The sequence below is a fragment of the Vigna angularis genome, chromosome 7 (assembly GCF_016808095.1).
Source record: "Vigna angularis cultivar LongXiaoDou No.4 chromosome 7, ASM1680809v1, whole genome shotgun sequence".
NCBI lineage: Eukaryota > Viridiplantae > Streptophyta > Magnoliopsida > Fabales > Fabaceae > Vigna > Vigna angularis.
The window spans coordinates 13,543,710-13,564,551 of NC_068976.1; the positions used below are offsets into that span (position 1 = coordinate 13,543,710).

Sequence of the window (20,842 nt, forward strand, 5' to 3'; positions counted from 1 at the left end):
ACCTTTGGATGCCTATGTTTTGCTTCCACTTTGGAGCACAATAGAAATAAACTTGATTCTAGAGCTAGAAAAGGTGTATTCTTAGGTTATAAAAATAGTGTTAAAGGATATATTGTACTTGATATTAATACTAGGGAAATATTTTTAAGTAGGAAGGTCATCTTCTATGAAAATATTTTCTCTTATAAAGAACAACATAATAATGAGACAAACTATATTGAGAAAGAAATTGAGAGTGTTTTGCCTAATGAATTTTGGTATGGTTAAGACTGTGATGGAGTTCAAAACTCATTTGAAAATGGAGATATTGAACAGAGACATGATCACAGTGAAGACGTCACCATTAACAATGATACACATCCTACTGAGGATAGAGAGGATCACAACTCTAGACGATCTATTAGAATCAGAAGGGCCCCTGGATATCTAAATGATTACATATATCAGGTTAATCAGTCCGTATCCAGATATCTGCATGTAAAAAATAGTTACAAGACGCCTTATCCTATTGCAAATATTTTGTCATATGATTCTTTGTCGGAGAAGCATATAAAATACACGTTGGCCATATCTTTCAATAGAGCCTAAGTCATATATTGAGGCCAAGGAAAATTATGAATGGACAACAACCATGCAGAAAGAACTCAGAGTTTTACCGGACAATATTGAAAATACATTTGAAATAAAACCTTTAATAATAATTAAAATGTATTTAAAGATACACATTAAAAGAAATAATTGTTTATTTAATTTAAAATTTAACTAATTTTTAAAATATATTTTAAGAATGTCTATCATGAATTATATTGATTAATAAAATAATTATAACTTTGAACTTGACGCTTTAATATTGACATGGAGATTTTACATTTGAGAAAGTAATAATGTTATTTAAGAGCTATAGTTATAATTTATTAAATATTAAATTATAGAGTTGAAATTATAAAATTGGATAAAATTAATAATGAAAAAGTAATATAGAAAAAATTAATACTTTAAATATATGTTATTCTTTAATAATAAATATATTTAAAATACGTTAGAATTTTTTTAAATAATGATTAAAATATGTCTAATAACATACATTAAAAAAGTAAATATTTATTTTTTTTACAAATCAAATAATTTTTTAAATTATTTTTTCAGATACATTTCATGAATAAAATTGATTAACTAAATAAAACTCTCTAGAAAGATTATTTTTTATAAGACAATATAAATAATTTATTTTTTAAATAAATTTATTATTTTTAAAATAATATTATTTAAAAAAAAATAAAAATATTTTTTTCAAATTATATTTTATTAAATGAAGAAGTAATTTGAAATCATAGAAAGATAAAGTTGAAAGTGAAAACAATTTGTTAACATATATGTATTGCTTTTTTTAAATAATATTATTTAAAAAAATTTAATTTTATTAAAAGATTCTCAAGTAATTAAAAATCATAAAAAGGATAAAATTAAAAATTTAAAAGTAGTATTGTAAAGACCTAGAAAATGATATTTTAGAAGCGATAGTGTTTTAAAATTAGTGATACTCGACCATATTAATATTATAAGGTTTTAATATAAACAAATTTGTTATGAACGAGTTTTATTATTTTAAAACATACTATTTTTCTAGAAACTACTTTTCTAGAGTTCTCTAACTTCTCTCTAGGAATTCTGATTCTCTCTTTGTCTGATTGAAGAACCGAGACCGTAAGATTGATCCTTGCGATGAACTCTTTAATTTGGATTGATTAGTTTCTCCATAAGTTGAGTTTCCACTCTTTCTCTTTAGTCTTTTCTTATATATAATAAATGTGGGTCTCACTTAGCTTACATGTGTTTTTTAAGTCATCAATTTGAGTCTTTGCTAATCAGTGGTTTTAAAGGTGTATCTTGATCGTGTTTCTATTATTGTTTGTAGGAGTAAATATAGCTTCTTGTGTGTTTGGAGTTTTTAAAGCTTCCTATAGCATTTTGGTCATCTTTCAAGTAAGGGAAATTAGTTATCTTGTTTTAAGTTTTGCTACTTTAATAATTTGAACTTGTATGTCTGAATTGATATGAAATTGTCGTTTGAGTATGAGAAATTCTGTTTTGATGGTTTGCTGAATGTATTAGTTGTTGCATGTCTGGAATTCGGGAAATTACTTATTGGAATTGGTTAAAAATGTTTCTATATTGGTTTTTTGTATTGTATGTTTGATTTGGTTTGAATTGGTCATTTTTGGTATGTTGAGTTGATGTTTTGTTTGCTGTATTATTTATGTTTGTTTTGATTGAAAGTGATGTTGAATTTGATAATCAAGAATCTAGTCATTTAATCAAATTGGTATTCAATCTGACACCTAAGCCTGTTTTAGAACCCTTCACTGAGTCAGGAATACCAAACTGGTCAATTGAATAGGTCTCTAGACTACCTAAAGATTTGTCTTCTGATGTGGCGTTGAGGGCCACTGGTATGGTGTTGAGCGCGAGCTAACCACTTACTCTTATTTGGCCTTTGTACTTAGGACGTTGAGCAGTAGTCTTGTACTATTAAGCGCTCCTTATTGTGAATTATGTACTTGTGTTGAGCAGTATGTCTTGTACTTAGGGCTAACCACTTGATGCTTTATGGATTTTAAATATGAATGTAAGTATGGTTAATGTATGATCGTAATCATGTATGGTGCTTTTTCATGTATAATATTATGATGGTGAATATGGTATATGTGTTTGGTGTAATTCTATGAATCTAGTGGAGAGATTTTATGGTGACGTTTCAGTAGTGTACATATTGGTGTAAAAATTTAGAAATGGGGTTTCCTTATCGCTCTAATAGCCATCAAATTTCAAGTAGAGAAGGGTGGGATATATGGTGAGAGGGACAAGAGATCCTTTCATAAGAACGACCACATGGTTCTTATGGCCTTGAAAGAGGGTAACTTTGTGTGTGGTAGAGTGAAACCCATTAGCAAAGGCTCTGCAGAGTATAGTGCTGTCAAAATGGGTAACCCGGCTCGATCCGGCCCGACCTACCACGGGTTATCACTTAGTAAGTCAACCCAACCCGACTCATTTATTGCGAGCCAAAAAAAATTCGAACCTGACCCGACTCACCACGGGTTGGTGGGTTAAACCGGTTGGCTCACTGGCTCACTTAATTACATTTTTTTTCAAATAAAAAAAATTATAATTTTTTTTGTAATTTAAATCTAAATAAATTTCACTCTAAAATGATGTTAAACTCCAAAGACAATTCGAAATAAAAAATAAGTACCATATAATCCAAAAACAAGCACAAAAAGTGAACAACTAAGTTTCTAAAATGGAACATTTTTATGTCACTTATCATTTATAATATTAGAGTCTTGAATAGATAAATCCATAATATTTTTCTCTCTTAAAACATATTTTTCTTTGTCCCCATCTACAATATAATAAAAAAAGTGTTAACTAATAATATTAAAACACAAAGTAATAAATAATTAAATTAAATTAGGTGGGTTGATGAGTCAACCCGGCTCACTACGAGTTCAACTTGGGTGAGCCGGGTTCTAAGCGAGCCAAGTTCTAAGTGAGCCAAGTTGAAAATTAGCTTGTGTCAAAAAATAACATTTTTTTTCAAATCCAACTTGGTCCCGTGGAGGGTCAAGTTGGCCGGCAGGTTCTAACCTATTTAGACAACACTAGCAAAGTAGTAAAGGTCACTACAAGTGCATAACCTATCAGAATTCTACATCAATACATGTATCTGAATGGTCAAGTCTAGTATATATGATTGCATGTGTTAGGATTTGTTGATATGGATGTTTATGTGTGTTAATATCTATATAAATATTATGAAAACTCTTTTGGTACATTAGTTCACCATTTTCTTATCTATTTGTTTGTGTATTTTTCTTGTTTGTAATGATCACCTTAATGATGAAGATGTTCGAGTTGGTCACTACAGAGTAAGAAAAATACTGAAGTTTAGATAGGAATGATTAAGTTTTGTATAATTCCCTTTTTTTTTTAGTTTTAATTTATGTTAATTTATATATATAACTTTTTATATATTTGCGAGAAGGATGCTCTAATATAGCCGTTGTAACTATATCTCATATACTTGTTTAATTATCATCTTTTTAACATTCATTTAATAGATTTACATTATTAAAATGAGATGTTATAAGTATAAAAAAATAATATTTTAAATATAAATTATTATTTAATAATTTATTAAAAGACCAAATAATTCAAATTTAGAAAAGAATAAATAAAAAAAATATATACAAAAATATATTTCTATTTTCACGATACATCAGTTTAAAAATAAAAAAAATTACTAAAAGAAAATAATAACTTATATACACATATAACAACAAAATAAATATAAAAAAATACTAAACGACCAATTACTAGTAGAATTTATTAGAATCACATAGTTTGAATTCAAATGGCAAACGTCAGATCTTATTATTAATCTCATTCATTATGACTCTTTAATATTGAATTAAAGTATATGAGCTGATAACTACAAACTTTGAGGTGTAACTATTCTTTCACTTTCTTCTTCTTCTGCATTCCAAAACCTTTTCACTTTCTCTTTCTTTTCCCATATGAAGAGGGTCCCACACAACAAAATCACCACATATTCACAACTCTGAAACGACGTAGTCCCAGTGGAGCGGGAGATAACAGAACATGTCTATTGTCGGTTTCATGTTTGAATTTCAAATCTCGGAAAACGGCACGCACGACACAAACCCACGACCAATCAAAAACATTAAAACCACATTCTTCTCTCTCCAACATGATTCTTTTTCATTATTACCCATCTCAGTTTCAATCACAACTCATTAATCACAAACCCAAAACCAAACTCTCTTCATTAAATTCCATTTCCCCCTCCCTTAAAGCAAGCCAAAGCTTGCGTCTTTAGCATCAAACAATTTCACCAGCCAAATGGGTGCATCTGGAAAATGGGTGAAGGCGTTGATCGGACTCAACAGCAAGAATGAACTTGTAAGTTGATTGTTGTTTCTTGCTACCAAGCCACCATTTTTATTGTTACTGTTTCTGTTTTGGGGACAATTGAGTGAGGAAAAACTGTTGGGTGGTTTCAGGGAGGGAAGAAGAAGAAGTGGAGACTGTGGAAGAGTTCTTCTGCAGGGGAGAACAGATCTCAAGACTTCGAGTATTGCAGTGTGGCTTCCGATTCTTTCACCGCTGCAGTGGCCACAGTTGTCAGAGCTCCACCTAAGGATTTCAAACTCCTCAAGCAAGAATGGGCTGCCACCCGAGTTCAAACTGCTTTCCGTGCCTTCTTGGTTTGAATTCTGATATAACTCAACTCCAATAGCTAATTCATCTTGCATGAGACAATTTTCACTTACTTTATATGCATTATTATGTGATTGCTGGAACAGGTGTTGTTGTGTTCTGCAATTCAGAACACTTGACTGTTCTTGGAACATGCTTGTTGTGTTGGATTTTTATGATTGGGTTGTTATGGTTGTAGGCAAGAAGGGCATTGAGGGCGTTGAAGGGAGTGGTGAGGCTTCAAGCTCTTGTAAGGGGTAGACTTGTGAGGAAGCAGGCTGCAGTCACACTGAGGTGCATGCAGGCCTTGGTTCGTGTCCAGGCACGTGTGAGGGCGCGGCGCGTGCGCATGTCCATGGAGGGGCAAGCAGTTCAAAACATGCTAAATGAACGCCGCACCAAGGCTGAACTCAACAAGGAAGCAGAGGTACCATCCCATAATTTCTTCACACAAAACTTACTTACAATTTCTGAGATGTTGTCACTGTTTTTCACCGGTCAGAATTGGAGATTCATCTCAAAAAAGAAACTTTTATTACATGAATCATCACCAAGGTAAAACACTAATTATAATTACTGATGATTTCCAAAAGCATGTAAGGAATTACCTAGACTAACCTTCTTTAATGTTTCTGGTACTGTTTCAATCGGAATTGTTGTTTTATATAACCTTTGCTGACTAAAAATGCAATTTTAATTAGAGAACTACACTAAAAACACTTAACATGTGCTTTGTTTACGGACGGGGTCAATGAAAAAGTAAAATTGGAAAGACCTCTTGTTTGGTTTTTAATTGGATCTGATTATATTGAGTTTAACTGCAAGTTTGCCTTGAAATATTCAAGTGGAGTGAAGGGAGGATCATCATCACTCATAATTGTCTGCAAACTTCATCTAAACATGCACTTCAGAAATTGCATATAAGTTTTTTCAAATTCCTAAATCATCATCCATGCAATACAAAATTGTTTTGCACACCTTACCTCTACAGAAGATTTTGTTAGAAACATTGTTTTGTCAACTTGTGTGCAGGATGGTTGGTGTGATAGCAAAGGATCTCTGGAACATGTCAGGACAAAACTACAAATGAGGCAAGAGGGAGCTTTCAAGAGGGAGAGAGCAATTGCATACTCTCTTGCCCAAAAGGTATGTACCAACAGATTTAGAAAATATGTAACTTTTATCATTCCTGCTTATTAGGAAACATGTTTAAGAGTTGACTTTTGCAGCAATGGAGATCAACCCCCATTTCAAATTCAAGAGCAAACACCTCTTTGAACAAGCAAGAGATAGACAAGGCTAACTGGGGATGGAGTTGGTTGGAACGTTGGATGGCAGCAAAGCCATGGGAGAGTAGATTGATGGAACAAACTCGTCATCAAGCTGATGCCACAGAGAAAACTCCTCCTCCTCCTCCAAAGAAATGCGTGGACCCCACAAATTCGAAAAATATTTCAGAACCATGCAGTGTCAAAGTCAGAAAGAACAATGTTACCACAAGGATTTCAGCTAGACCTCCTCATATTGGCCAAGCCACTCGTTTCTCCTCTAGTCCTAGTTCTGAGTTTCACTACGATGAGAGCTCTAATTCATCTTCAATATGCACATCCATGACACCAATATCTGGGAGTGTTTCTTTGCCTTGTGAGAGGACAGAGGATAGTAACAACAGTACTACTAGGCCTAGTTACATGAACCTGACCGAGTCAACCAAGGCAAAGCAGAAAACCAGCAGTCATCAATACAACAGATCTCAGAGGCAACAGTCCATGGATGAGTTCCAGTTTCTCAAAAGGACAGCGGTTTTCTCAAATGGAGATGCCAAAAGCACTGGTGCTTCTGACCCTTCAACCAACTTTTCTAGGCCACTTTACCTACCCACCTACATGGATAAGAAGCCACGGTGAAATGGACGATTCAATTGATTGTTCATATGTATTTATTTCCATGAAGTTCAACACTTCAACATCTTGTTGTTCAACGATCTCTGAATTTAATTTCGACTGTAGCAGTAGCTTTTGTGCTTTCCCTCCACAATACTCTACTTTAGAAATCTGCATTTGTGTGATCAATTTTTATGGGTAGTATCATGATTATACAAATTTGTCAAGAGACTGCAAGATTGAAGAAAAATAATTGAAGAGTGAGATTTGTTATACTGATGCCTTGAGGTTCTTCCATTTAATAACTAGTTTTATAAATTATACTCTTCTATTATGTTCAAGTCTTAATAATTGGTGTTTTTATTTGGAGTTGGACTGCGAAAAGGTCTACTGATAGGTTGGATTAAGGTGTAAATTGGATATTGTATAAGTGAAGATGTTTCAAAGAGAGAAATTGTCCTGGATCTCGGTCTTTTAAGGTGGTGTGATACAAGTTCCAATTTGGTGTACTTAAAGCTTTGAAGATTGTGTCTAATGAATTGGTTTTTTGAATTGTACAAACCCACAATCCAGTGGGAGAATCTGTTTTTTGTTAGAACATAATTTTTCTTTTATAGAATCTGCATAAAAGCTCGATATCCTATAAACATTGTTTTTGCTTAGATCTGAGCATATTATACTTTTTTGAATTAGCGTATATTCTGCTTTGTTTACAATCACAAGTACAATCTAGTTGGTATCAAATCAAATTCACTTTATTGTGTTCTTCTTATGACTCTAAGCTTGACACCATGCTTGAAGTTGAGAACCATTCCATATTCCATTTCTACAGGCTTTTCCATGTTAAGGGAATGACGAAACACATACTTTCGGTACAAATGAATCAGAGTAAGCTTGAGCTCTTGTAGGGAAAATTTCTGTCCAATACATGCCCTAGGACCAATTCCAAATGGTATGAATGCATAAGGATGCCTTAGTTTCATTTCTTCACATTTGGGGTCAAACCTCTCTGGTTTAAACTTCTCTGGATCAGGAAAATTTCTTGGATCTTTTGCTAGAACTCCAATAGCTAACCATACCCACGTCCCCTGCTCATTTATAAAACTACATCAGTGATTACATAACTTTAAAACCCTCCATCAAAACTAACTTACCATATATGTTTTTTTTTTTTGTTTGATTGACAGTGTAAACACTCTTTATATTGTTTCTGCATATATTGTTTTCTCATTACATATTATCCTCCCAATTTTATAGAAAAGTTATATTTGTGGCAAAGATGTATTACTACCTTTGGAAGAAGGTAACCTCCTATCTCTACCTCATTTGATGTTTCTCTTGCAACCAATGGGGAGACAGTGTAAAACCTCATGGCCTCTTTAATCACCTGCATTAGAATATGACATCATGATTGCTCACTCCTTGTAAACTCAAAATATGAATCTTACATTTCACCAAAATTTCACTATGAGCTGACCTGATCAAGATAAGGAAAACTATCATGCAGATCTTGGGCAGTGGGAATCTTATCTGATGGACCAAATTCATCAATCTCTTGAAGTAACTTTTTCTCAACTTCTAGGTGACCAGCAACCAAGTAGACAATGGATGACAAGGTAAAGGCTGTGGTAGCTGAACCAGCAAGTAAGTGCTCATAAGTAACAGCACTAATGTATTCAGGTGAAAACACATTTTCTGATACAAGCTTTGATTCTCTTGCATTCAAAATTAGTGATAAGAAGTTTTTTGAAGTTCGGTTCTTGTCCTTCATTCTCCTATTGACAATCTCATCAAGACGACCACTCAGTTTCTCATTAATACTCTCTATTTTCCTGTCCATTGTGCCTGGTATTCTCTTTAGAATCTGCCTAAATGGCTCCTGAAGTATTGGAGCAAGTAGACCAAGTATAATGGAGAAGGAACCAGACAAGTCCATCTTAAGTTGTGTTGTGGAGTAGATGTGTTGGTTGATGAAATCTGATACTTCATCATCATCATCATCACCATTTTTCACACTGCTAACACTCTTGATTGATTCACAAACTGAATGGGGCTTAGAGAGGCCAAAGTTGACACCAAATGCTGCCTCTCCTATCACATCAGTCGCTAGCCTTAGGGAAAGATCAGAAAAGATCATGTCCTCATTTGGGGTGTCAAGATTTTCTGTTGCAGATTCTATGAATGATTGCATCATTGGCACTAAACTAGCCAAGTGTGAGGGTTGATACACTGACAATATGGTGTTTCTCATGGTTGACCATCGTGAGTCCCTACACATCATCATTGCACATCAAACACTGTTCTCACTAGAGGACAAAGATATTGGAAAACCATTGGATTGCAAGGAATCTTCAGTTGTTCTCAAATTAAAGACACCATATTCACAGAAAATAGGAATATTTAACATAGTGCCTACTCTATCCTACTAAAAATTCTAAAGAAATAAATCAAGAAAATTGCTTAAGAAAGAAATGGAGTTATCTGAAATATCTACTGATACATATTTTCTTGTCCCTCAAGTGCGACATCAACAATTTTTTGATAGGATAATATATTTGAAAACCTTATTGAATATATAATAACTTGTGTCATAAATTAATTATTATTCTTTATGCATACCTGGTGAAGAAGAGTCCTTTTTGATGAAGAGGTGAGGCCGAAATAGGAGAGGGAATGCTTCTGTTTGGAATGTCTTTAAATTTCTTAATTCCCACCTCTTTACAAAGCTCTGGATCTGCTACCAAGATTAATGGTTGTCTTCCCATGTGAAATCTGCTACATTAAACAGGGAATGAACAACATCATCCACAGTGAAACAGGGAATGAACAACATCATCCACAGTGAAGTGAAAATCTTGGATTAAAGAATTCACAAAGTCGGTGAGAAAAAAAAAACAATTATGGATTGATAAACATATAATGAAATAGTGATAGATTTTGAGATATCAGCATAACTCAAATATCAAAATTCATAATAATATTTAACATGATCTTGTTCAGAATTGAAGCAGAAACTATTTTATCAAGCATTAGGATTCTGATTCTTTGATAAAAATGTTCATATATACTGTTGCAAGAATTTCAATTGGGAGAAAGATATATTTAAGGAACAATGATGTAGCTTTTGTGTCTAAATACTCTTTTACTTTTACTTTATATTTTAGCACAAAAAGTGCATTTACTAGATAAAAATCCAATAGATTTTTTCAAAATATTTTAAAAAAACGGATAAAAGGGACAAGACAACAACTAAATCATCAGCTAATTAAGTTCTGTTTTGAGCTTTATAGCTTCAAACAAGTCTAAAGTTTAAATTTGATTAATTTAATTAAACATTTTTACTTATTCATGATGGATGTGGAAAACTATGTAAAATGAGAAAAGTAAACATGTTATTTATTTATTTAGGGATAATGATACTTTGACAACATTTTTTTAACAACATTTTAACATTATCTACGTGTCATTATGTGATTGGTTCAAAATTATTCCACAATCAATAATAATAATCATAAATACCAACTGAACCAATCACATAATGACACATAGATAGTGTTATAATAATCATAAATATCAACCTGGACCAATCACATAATAACACTTAGATAATATTAAAATGTTATAAAAGAATGTTGTCAAATTATCATTATTTTTTATTTATATAACCAAAAGTAAAGTATATAAATTTATTTTAACTCACTTTAATTTTTATTTTTAATTTAAAAACATTAAGCCTCATTATATGTACTTCTTCCGAGGTAATATGCACTGTCCCACCACCATAACACATACCTTCAGAAGTCAACTATATATAACCCCATCATTACATGACCAAATATCATCCACACCCAACACAATTTTGAGCTTTTGAATTTGAAATATAAAAGTTGGATATAATGGCAAGAATAACAGCTTTATTGAGAGAAGGAGAAGAAAATGAGAATGAATAATCTCTTATTATGATGGAAATGAGTAGAAAGTAGAAAGAAACCTGTAAATTGGGCCATATTGGTTGGCAAGGTGGGAGAAGACATCAGGGCCATATTTGGCGAGCAAGTGAAGGTGTCCTAGAAGAGGGAGAGAAGGTGGGCCTGGAACTTTCCTGAGCCCCCAATAGGGCCCATAAAGATAACCCAATAAGGCTCCCAGCAAAGCCATGAGGGTGATTATGGCTACACATGGCCATTCCAATTGCATGAACACCATTTTCATTTTGGCACATACGAAGTGAGAGGGATAGAGAGTGAGGTTATGGTTGTTGAATTTGAAGGAATGGTGATGGTGGGCTTCTGCTTTATATTCTGCTGCTGCTCCTCACAAACGATTATCAACACCACGTCAAGAGTGGGGATGCCATTTTGTCCCTTAGTGAATCATCATTCCCAATTACATACACTGTGCCAATACATTACTTTTTCTTTATTTTATATATAATAAAATATGATCAAAATCTTTTAATATTTGTTGAGTGTTTTAATATTTGTTTTTTTTTATCATTTGATCGGATTGAAAGATTAGATACTAAAAATTAGTTAACGCGTAATAAATTCAATCTTTACTTCATTATTTTAAATTTGTATTTATAGCTTTTAAAATAGACTTAAAATTATATTATGATTTTATTTTCCAAACTAAATTATCATTAGTAAACATTAATTAAACTTGATTTTGATTAACTTATATAAAGTATGATTCATATATCAGAATTAGATGAAAGATCCATTTAAACTATATATAAATTTTATTTTACAAATTAATTTTATAAAATTAAATTAGGTTTAAAGTTTTTTTTTATCATTCTATATATAATTTTTTTTTCTTATATGATAGAGATGAACTAGCAATCTAATGATTAAGTAAGAAAATTGAATTTGGTCGATGAAATGTCACGTGATATGCATGATTAAGTTTCCGACTAAAGTTAATGGTTGCGGCAATGATTTAGAAAATCTGAGAATTGAAAAATGGATATTAAGGCTGAATTAATTGACCAGAATAATCACAAAGTGAATTCATGTGAGAAAGAAAGTGATGATATCATACTATTTTATTCATTAAATACAGTTTTATTTAATTATCAAACATTAAATTTAGATTTTGTTTTAATTTAATTTCTGATTATAAATAACTTTTATTATAATATATATTAGTTTTGACTTAATTTAGAAATAACATGAAGATTTTTTAGTGAGAATCTAGATGTATCTTTTCGGATAGGATTAAAATCTATTGTCCAAACTATGTCCCCCAATCAGAATTTGACGCGTAAGAATCCTAAAAAGAAGGCGTTGTTTTGTCTGAAATATGATGTCTTTTAACAATGAAATAGATCTCTATTATCTTGCTCTTTCGTAATGATAATTTATCTGTTTCTAAGTTATATATACATATATATGGACAAAGTCGTACTTTACAGTAATTATTTAATAGTCGAAAACTTAAATTTAAATTTAAATTGTATCTTCACTAAAACAATACAAAATTATCATAATGATATAATCAAATAAAAGATAGGCTTATAATAATAATATAAAAACCTTGAAAGAAAAAACAAAAAGTAAAATACGATAACGTTCTTAAAAATTAAAAATTACCTTAAATATTTGATTGAAGTTTTCTCGTGAAAGGTTATTGAAAAAAAAAACTTATTTATAATTTAGGTATATAAAGGAAATTTATCTATCATTAAACTAAAATACAAATCTCTCACAAGAAATGTTATATTTCTTTGGCAAGAAAATGATAAAACCCTATGCTTTCTCTCCTATATCTAGTTGTTAGGTTTTTATCCAATGGTTAGTCTCTTTTAGGAGAAATACAAAATATTTTGCACTAATGAGTTGTAATATCATAACACTATATTATTTAACTCAAAACTTAATTCATTTTATTAAATATTTAATGTAAAACTTTCAACTCAAATTCAATTCCTAATACTAATATGAAATATTTTTAAAAAAATAAATCTATTAGATAAGATTGTTGCATTTGTGAGGTATAAAAAGTGAATGAAATGGTATGAATAAGAATCTTAACCTAGCATTAAAGTTTATAAATAATAAAACATTGCACTTCTTCAACACTTCAGTGGAGATAACATATTTTGTGAAGATAGTCAAACTGGTCACACTGAATCAAGCAAAACCACAAGTTTTTTCTTTTTTAGGATTTTCACAATAGGAGTGGCCAAAGATCATTAGTACAATTTATAATATTCATTATGAGGTCTATATTGTAACTTCCCTGTCACAAATATACTAATGTTTACATTTTTAAAGTATATATGTTAAATATAGAATGCAATGATAACCGAATATAAAGCAAGTAAATATATAATATAGATTTTAAAGTATATTTTAAATACAAAATTTTAAATAAAACTCAAACCATTCAAATTCAAGTAGCAGTTAATTAAAATAATCTTATTTCAAACTTATAATTTATAATTTTGTTGTTGTTATTAATACAAGAATATCATTAGATAACAATCTATTTTAGAAACGAAAATAAATAATTTAAATATTAATTTATAAATTAAAAATTATTATTATTTAAAATAACATTTACTATAATAAATTTATGAATCAAAATCTATATTGATCTCTAACCTTAATTATTAAAAGAAATTAATATTTAAATTAATTTCTAATATAATTTAGAAACTAATTTAGTAACTAAAATATTGATAACTAATCTTAAAAATCAATTTACATTCTAATTTATAAATCAATTATAATTTTTTATTTATAAAAAAAAATTATACCAACAATGTTTAATGTTTAGTTTATAGTATCTAAATTAATTATTAATTATTTTTTATTTTTAATATTTAATATAATAATTATTTAATGATTTAGTTTTATATTGTCTGAGGATGCTGTTGGGATGATATTGTAGATGAAAGGAAGATCCATTGTATCCACATGGAGAATTTGTAGTGGAATCCATAGTGAACATTCCACAGCAATGTAACCAATGGAAACAAAAAGCATAACATGGTGGAATATTTGTGTGATTCTTGTCCTAAGATTTGTTAATTGGTTCAAGGTTTATGTAAGTCAACCATCATACTTTTAATATGTTTTCCAAAGTTCAAATTTTAAAATTTCGTTTTTTTTTATTGAATAACTTTGAAATAAGTTGTATAATAAGAGGTTTAGTGAACCATTGATAAGCGATCGATCCCTTTGATCAAATGTGAAACGTTCGGTCAATTGAACAGTCGAACCATAAGTTATATTAACGGTAACACTGTAATATTAACTCTAATCTTGATCATTATCGATTTGAATTGTAATTAAATTAATATTAATCAGAAATTTATTTCAAAATTTTTAAATAATAAGACTTTTTAATTGATTAAGATTTATATAACTCAACCATCGTATTTTTAATATGTTTTTCAAAGTTAAAATCTTTAGATTTCATGTCTTTTATGAAATAACTTTGAAATACCTTATGTATTTAAAATAATTTAAATATTTTTAATTAAATTTTTGTTATTTATGGAGTATTTAAAAGTTTTATATTTTCTAATCAAATCTTTATTAATTTTTCCTTTAACTAGGTAACGTAATTGATATATTTTTCTTGTTCTAAAACTTAAACCTTAATTTCATTTACTTGAATATTAAAATTTAATTTTATTTACTTATTTTTACGTGTTAAAATATTGTAATTAATGTAAAATAATGAATAACTTTTATTATTTTCATAGAAAACATGTTAAATATCAAAATTATCATGCTCTAACCAAGAGATTATTCTCATCACTATCATTGCTTAAACTATATTGGTTTTTTAATACATTTTCAATAAAAAAAATAAAAATTACATATTATTATACAGTAATCGTGATATTATTAATATTTTTTAATGTGCATAAATAAGTAAGATGACCACATGAGGTCAGAATTATGTTACTTAATTAACAAAAAAATATCATAAAACAAATATTCAATTGAAAAATATAAAAATATGTATAAAAATTTGAAACTTAATTAAATTTAAAAAAAATGTAATTTGAGTAATTCTTAATGATTTTTTTTTTCTTTTTTTGTTTCGTACACTTTTTTTTTCTCATAAAAGCTTATCTCTTTGTTACATGAAATTTATTATTTGAAGAACAGTTTTCATGATCGAAAGAAATATTATTTGGGAATATGTTTAGTGAAATGTAGTTTTAATAGTGGTCGAAATACTTTTATATATAATAAGACATAAGAGTGGGAAATTCAGGTGGAAAGTGAAAGATGCACTGAAGATCTTGAAATCGAAAGGTTAGGCAAGAAAACAATATCGTGGTCCAACCACCCTACACTTGGCAGCTAAATTGCAAAGGTTGAGAGCTGTGGTTGTAAAAATTGCCTATTCATTAAAAACAAACATAATGCACTTATAAGACTTATCACAATTTTAATAATTTAGAACTATGATCACATACACACACACACACACACACATATATATATATATATATATATATATATATATATATATATATATATATATATATATATATAATGTTTTACCGAAATTCAATTTATTTGTGTAAATAGATCTTGCAAAATATTCATCATGTTGTTATGAAATATTTACCAACTTTATTGATGATTAAAAACTTAATCATTTTTTTTAAATGAAATTTCTCTTTTGATGACTAGTTAGCAAATTTATTAATTAGTGGAACTTTGATAAAAATAATACATAAAACAAATTTATATATATATATATATATATTTTAAATTTATGTTAGATATAGTTATATTTACATTTATTTTTATTAAAGATGAAAAAGAAATTTAGTCATCTATATTAAAATTTGTAACAGATATTAAATAAATATATTTAACGGAATTCATGAACAATTGGTGTGAATATTTCAATTATTCATTTGTTATTGACACAAATATAAAGGTTTTGATATCTAATTCATAAACACTCGTCTTATAAAGATTTAAAAAATAATATTTTAGTATTTTATAAAGACTAAAAAATGAAATTTTAGAAGTTATAATAATTTAAAATTAGTGAAATTTTACTATTTTAATATTAAAAAGTTTTAATATAAATAATTTTGTTATGACCGAGTTTCATCGTTTTAAAACATATTATCTTTTTGTAATAATTTTTCTAGAGTTCTTTGGCTTCTCATCTTCTATTCGTATGATTGAAGAATAAAATTGTAGGATTGATCTTTAGCTTTTCAATTTAGACCGGTCAGTTTCTTCGTTTGAGTAAGTTGAGTTTCAACCATTTTTCCTTTGTCTTTCCTTGTATAAGTTGTATATGGGCCCCACTCAGCTTGCATGTGTCTTTTGAGTCATCAGTTTGAGTCTTTGTTGATCAGTGTATCAATTGTATGTCCTTATCTTGTTTATGTTGTTTGTAGGAGCAGATAAAAGTTCTTATGCTTTTAGAGCTTTTTCTAGACTTTCTAGAGCATTTTGGTCATATGTTGGGTAAGGAAAACTTACTACCACTTTTTAAAGTTGTTGATGCTTTGATGGATTGTGTTGCATGTTTGATTTGGTCTGAAATTGGTCGTTTGATTAGTAGTTTGGCATGTAGAGTTTATGTTGTGTTTGTTGTTGTATATTGCTTGTTTTTTGTTAAATTTTTTGTTGAATTGAGAAATTAAGGATCATATGAGAAAATTGATATTCATTTTGACATATAAACCTATTTTTGAACCAAGCACTAAGTTAGGAATATCAATTGGATCCTCTAAAAATCATGGAGTTTGAAGTTGCTAATTTCTAATATGGCGTTGAGTGACACTGGTGCGGCATTGAGTGCAAGCTTGGTTGTTAAGGTATGAGAATATTTTAGCTCCAAACCATTGAGCACCAGGTTTGTGCCGGTGAGAATGTGCAAATGGTCTGACACTAAGCGGTGGCAAAGTATCGTTAAACACCACTTTGCTCTACAGGTTTGGAACCATTTTCATCTTGTTTCACTAAGCGATAAGTTGGTTTCACTAAGCGAGACAATTTGCGAGAACTCTAACCTTGAGCACCATAATTGGCACTCAACGCTCCTTGTTGCGAGAGGTTTTGCGCTGATCGTCAGTCTGAGCAATAGTGTGGTTTTCTGATTCTTTATCTATTTGAAGTGGTTTATTTTGGATTCTATGCATTTTTATTTTAGATTTGAGATTTGAGATTTGATTGTGGTGTTTATGCATGCTTAATATGTATGATGCTATTTCTATTGATGGAGAATATAATTCGAGATGTTGTTAAGCGAATTTCAAGTATGTGATGTGGTAAATTTAGTGTATGCATTGATATATAGGGTTAGAAAGAAGATATCTTAAACTCTAATAACTATTTACACTCAAATAAAGTAGAATGAGTTATGTGGAGGTCCTAATATATGGGCACTGATTTGGTCTTAGGTGCGAAGGGGACTAACCTTGTAGCTAGAGTAGGGTGAAAACCTTTTTGTTTATGACTCTGCAAATTATAAATACCACTATAGGTATACGCCTATATTGAAACCCTATGTCAAAGGCATGTATTCGGATAATCGAGTTAGTGTCAAATGTTGTATGAATGTATGAATATGTGGTATGTTTGGATTGTGTGATTGATAAATGATATATTATAAATATTTAGATTAAATCCTTTTGCATATTAGTTTAACCTTTCTTCTCTGTTTGTTTGTTGTTTTATTCTTTAAAATGATCATCTTAATAGTTTGAGCAGATAAAGATATTACAGTTGATCCGGTGTAGGATAAGGAGAAACAACAACATAGTTAGGATTTTATTTTGTCATGTAAATCTTTTATCTTTTATCTTTTAATAAAAATTTCTAGCATATCACTTTTTATACTCAATGCATGTTTTGTGGATAAAGATAATATATGAGTGGTATATTTGTCTCATGTGTTTGTTGATTATCACTTATGTATCCTCTATTTAATAGTTTTTAGCTATTAAAATGGGATGTTATACATTTTCTATTAATAACTATTAATAAGTTTTATATGAAAGTTTTAAAAAATAAAAATGATTAATAAGAAGAAATATTAATTATTAAATAATTATTTAGAATTTTGAATTTTATATATTAATATTTTTTATTTGTACTTATGAATTTGAAATTATATTTAAAAAATGTGTTTTAAAAATTTATACTATACAGTGCAACTTATTTAAATTTATTTATAGGAAAACTAAAATTATTTACATTAATATTTTTTATGTAATTTTATTTAATTTTTATTTAAAATTATTTTTTCATCTGAATTTATGTTTTAAAAAATGTTTTTTAAGCAATTCTTTTATAACTAATATCTCATTCACCAATAATTTTCATCTTGTTCACTTAATTTAGAAAAATACTAAAATAGAGTTTACTAATAATAACTATTAAATAAATGGTATATGTGAATTAGATACCATAGTACTCATTCCTGTTTATTAACAAATAAATAATTAAATATTTCTTTTATCACTTATGATATTTATTAAATATATTACTTATGATATTTATTAAATATATGTATTTAATATTCGTCATAAATTTTGTCTGATATCAGGTATTTTTTTCTCTCATCCTAATACTTTTATATATGTATATTCTAACTTATTATTGAACTAGAATACACTATAAACAGATTCAAAATTCGATTTCCAGAAAATAAAATCTTGAAGTGACACAATAAAACTTGGTATTTGTATAAATAGAAGCTCCAATATATTATTTGAAGGAAAAAATGGAACAGTATACTATTTATGTGAAAAATTCTTGATCCTTAAAGAAGGACTTATTGGTTATATATTGTTTTATTCACTGAACTTTAATTCTTTCTTTATTCTACAAAAGTGTTTTTGACAAAAATGAAACCTAATTTGATCATTGCTTGGATCCTAATGATGAGTTCAATTTTCTATAATGACTCACGACAACACAATTTTATGCATTTTCTAATGTTTAACAATTATTTTTCCTTCATACGAGTCAATGACTTGGAAAATGACATCAACGGATCAACGGCGCAATGTTTCTCCTCACTCAAATTGCACACATAATCATTTGCATAACCTTTTCTGCTTTACTTTCGTGGTCGACACTAATTATTAATTCTTCTTAATACAACTTAATTTTTCCTATCGTTCATTATTTTCTTAATATTATTTAAATTAGCAGGTGTTTTAAATTTCAATTAATTATGATAGTATTATTTTAAAAAGTAGAGTCTATAATTAATTCAATCTCATAAAATCTATTTGTAAAGTGAAGTTTGTACTCACTTATATATTATAAATTGATATTATTTTTAGTCGACGTAGAATTTCCAATAATATTTTGAAGTGAAATGAATTATATATATAAAATTTTCAAAAAGTCATTTATTTGAGAATTTTAACTAAAAGTCATTGTACTTATGTATTAGAGTTAGCTTTTGAATATTTAGTTTTATCATATATCTCTTGTAATTGATGAAGTTAGTTGGAAGACAACTAAAAATTGAACCAATCGCAGACGGAATGGAACTAAATGCACTTAAAGTAAATGATAATAAAAGAAAAACAATAATCACAGGCCATTGAATCAAGAGCCAAATACTTCAGCATTTTCAATGCTACGTGTGTGCAAATTGCTTTACTTTAAGGGTAAGCACCAAAAGTAATATTAAAAAATTAAATTCAATGGTTGTAGACGTATTTAATAAAAAATAATCATACTATGATATATTTTTATATTTATTTAATACATAATACAAAGATAAAATAGTTATAAAAAAAATAAACTTTTATATTTTTTAAGAAAGAAGAAAAAAAAAAGTAAGAAAGTATAGTATTAAATAAATATAAAAAATTTAAGTATGTTAAAACATCATTTTACTCTTCTTAAACAAAAACCAGTACTACAAATAAATATTTCAAATATGATTGAAAATAATGAATTTTTCAATAACAAATGCTAAATTATATACCTTCTTTCCTTAATAATTTTGATGCTATATGAAAATATAAACTAATAATATTTGAGATACATATATTAAATTACAAGTTTTTTTTTTCAAACCACTGATAATAACAAAAATATTCGTATCTATGCGTATTCACAACAAAAACATTTATGTTATTTATATATTTATTTTCGTTTTAAATTATTAAAATATATTTAATTTGTTAATATAAAGAATTATATTAACTTTTTATCTTTAGTTTCATAACTTTTATACGGTATATATTTTATCAATTTTATTCTTTTTTTATAATTATCTTTTTATGCAATTATTATTTGATACTTTTATATTATATTTATATAATTATATTTTTTTTCAATTAAAAAAAGAAATATATTATTTTGACATTAAATGTTTAATAATATCTTATTATTTTTTTAACTTATGAAAAAAATATTTAATTAATATTTTGAATAATAGAAAAGCGGATACTAACATGATATAAGCATGTCTATTTCTCCACGAAAGAGATGATAAAAAAAATTATTTATCAAGTATAAAAATGGAGATATAGGAAGAGCTTTTTACTTAAAATATAAAGATGAAATAATCAAACTTAAACGGATCCTATTCAGATAATCTCTAATTAAACATGCAATAATAAATTATAAAATAATATATTTTTTAAAATATGAAAGTCTAGAACATTGTTAAGGAAAAGAAACCACAAAATAAGCGACAGATATTTTTTATTA

General features: G+C 28.5%; 2 protein-coding genes across 2 annotated transcripts; one reads left to right on the forward strand and one right to left on the reverse strand.

The window, feature by feature from the left end:
- The first annotated feature begins 4,542 nt into the window (after positions 1 to 4,542).
- Positions 4,543 to 7,436, forward strand: LOC108337253 (protein IQ-DOMAIN 6). Its single transcript, XM_017573736.2, has 5 exons — positions 4,543 to 4,983; positions 5,085 to 5,288; positions 5,480 to 5,707; positions 6,313 to 6,426; positions 6,510 to 7,436. Exons 1-5 carry the CDS (start codon positions 4,924 to 4,926, stop codon positions 7,185 to 7,187), a joined length of 1,284 nt encoding a protein of 427 aa, XP_017429225.1. The 5' UTR covers positions 4,543 to 4,923; the 3' UTR covers positions 7,188 to 7,436.
- Positions 7,437 to 7,544: 108 nt separating this feature from the next.
- Positions 7,545 to 11,525, reverse strand: LOC108337820 (cytochrome P450 711A1). Its single transcript, XM_017574418.2, has 5 exons — positions 11,155 to 11,525; positions 9,783 to 9,935; positions 8,641 to 9,433; positions 8,455 to 8,550; positions 7,545 to 8,251 (listed from the first exon to the last, which is right to left on the reverse strand). The coding sequence occupies exons 1-5, from the start codon at positions 11,373 to 11,375 to the stop codon at positions 7,919 to 7,921; spliced, it is 1,596 nt and encodes a 531-aa protein (XP_017429907.2). The 5' UTR covers positions 11,376 to 11,525; the 3' UTR covers positions 7,545 to 7,918.
- Positions 11,526 to 20,842: the final 9,317 nt, after the last annotated feature.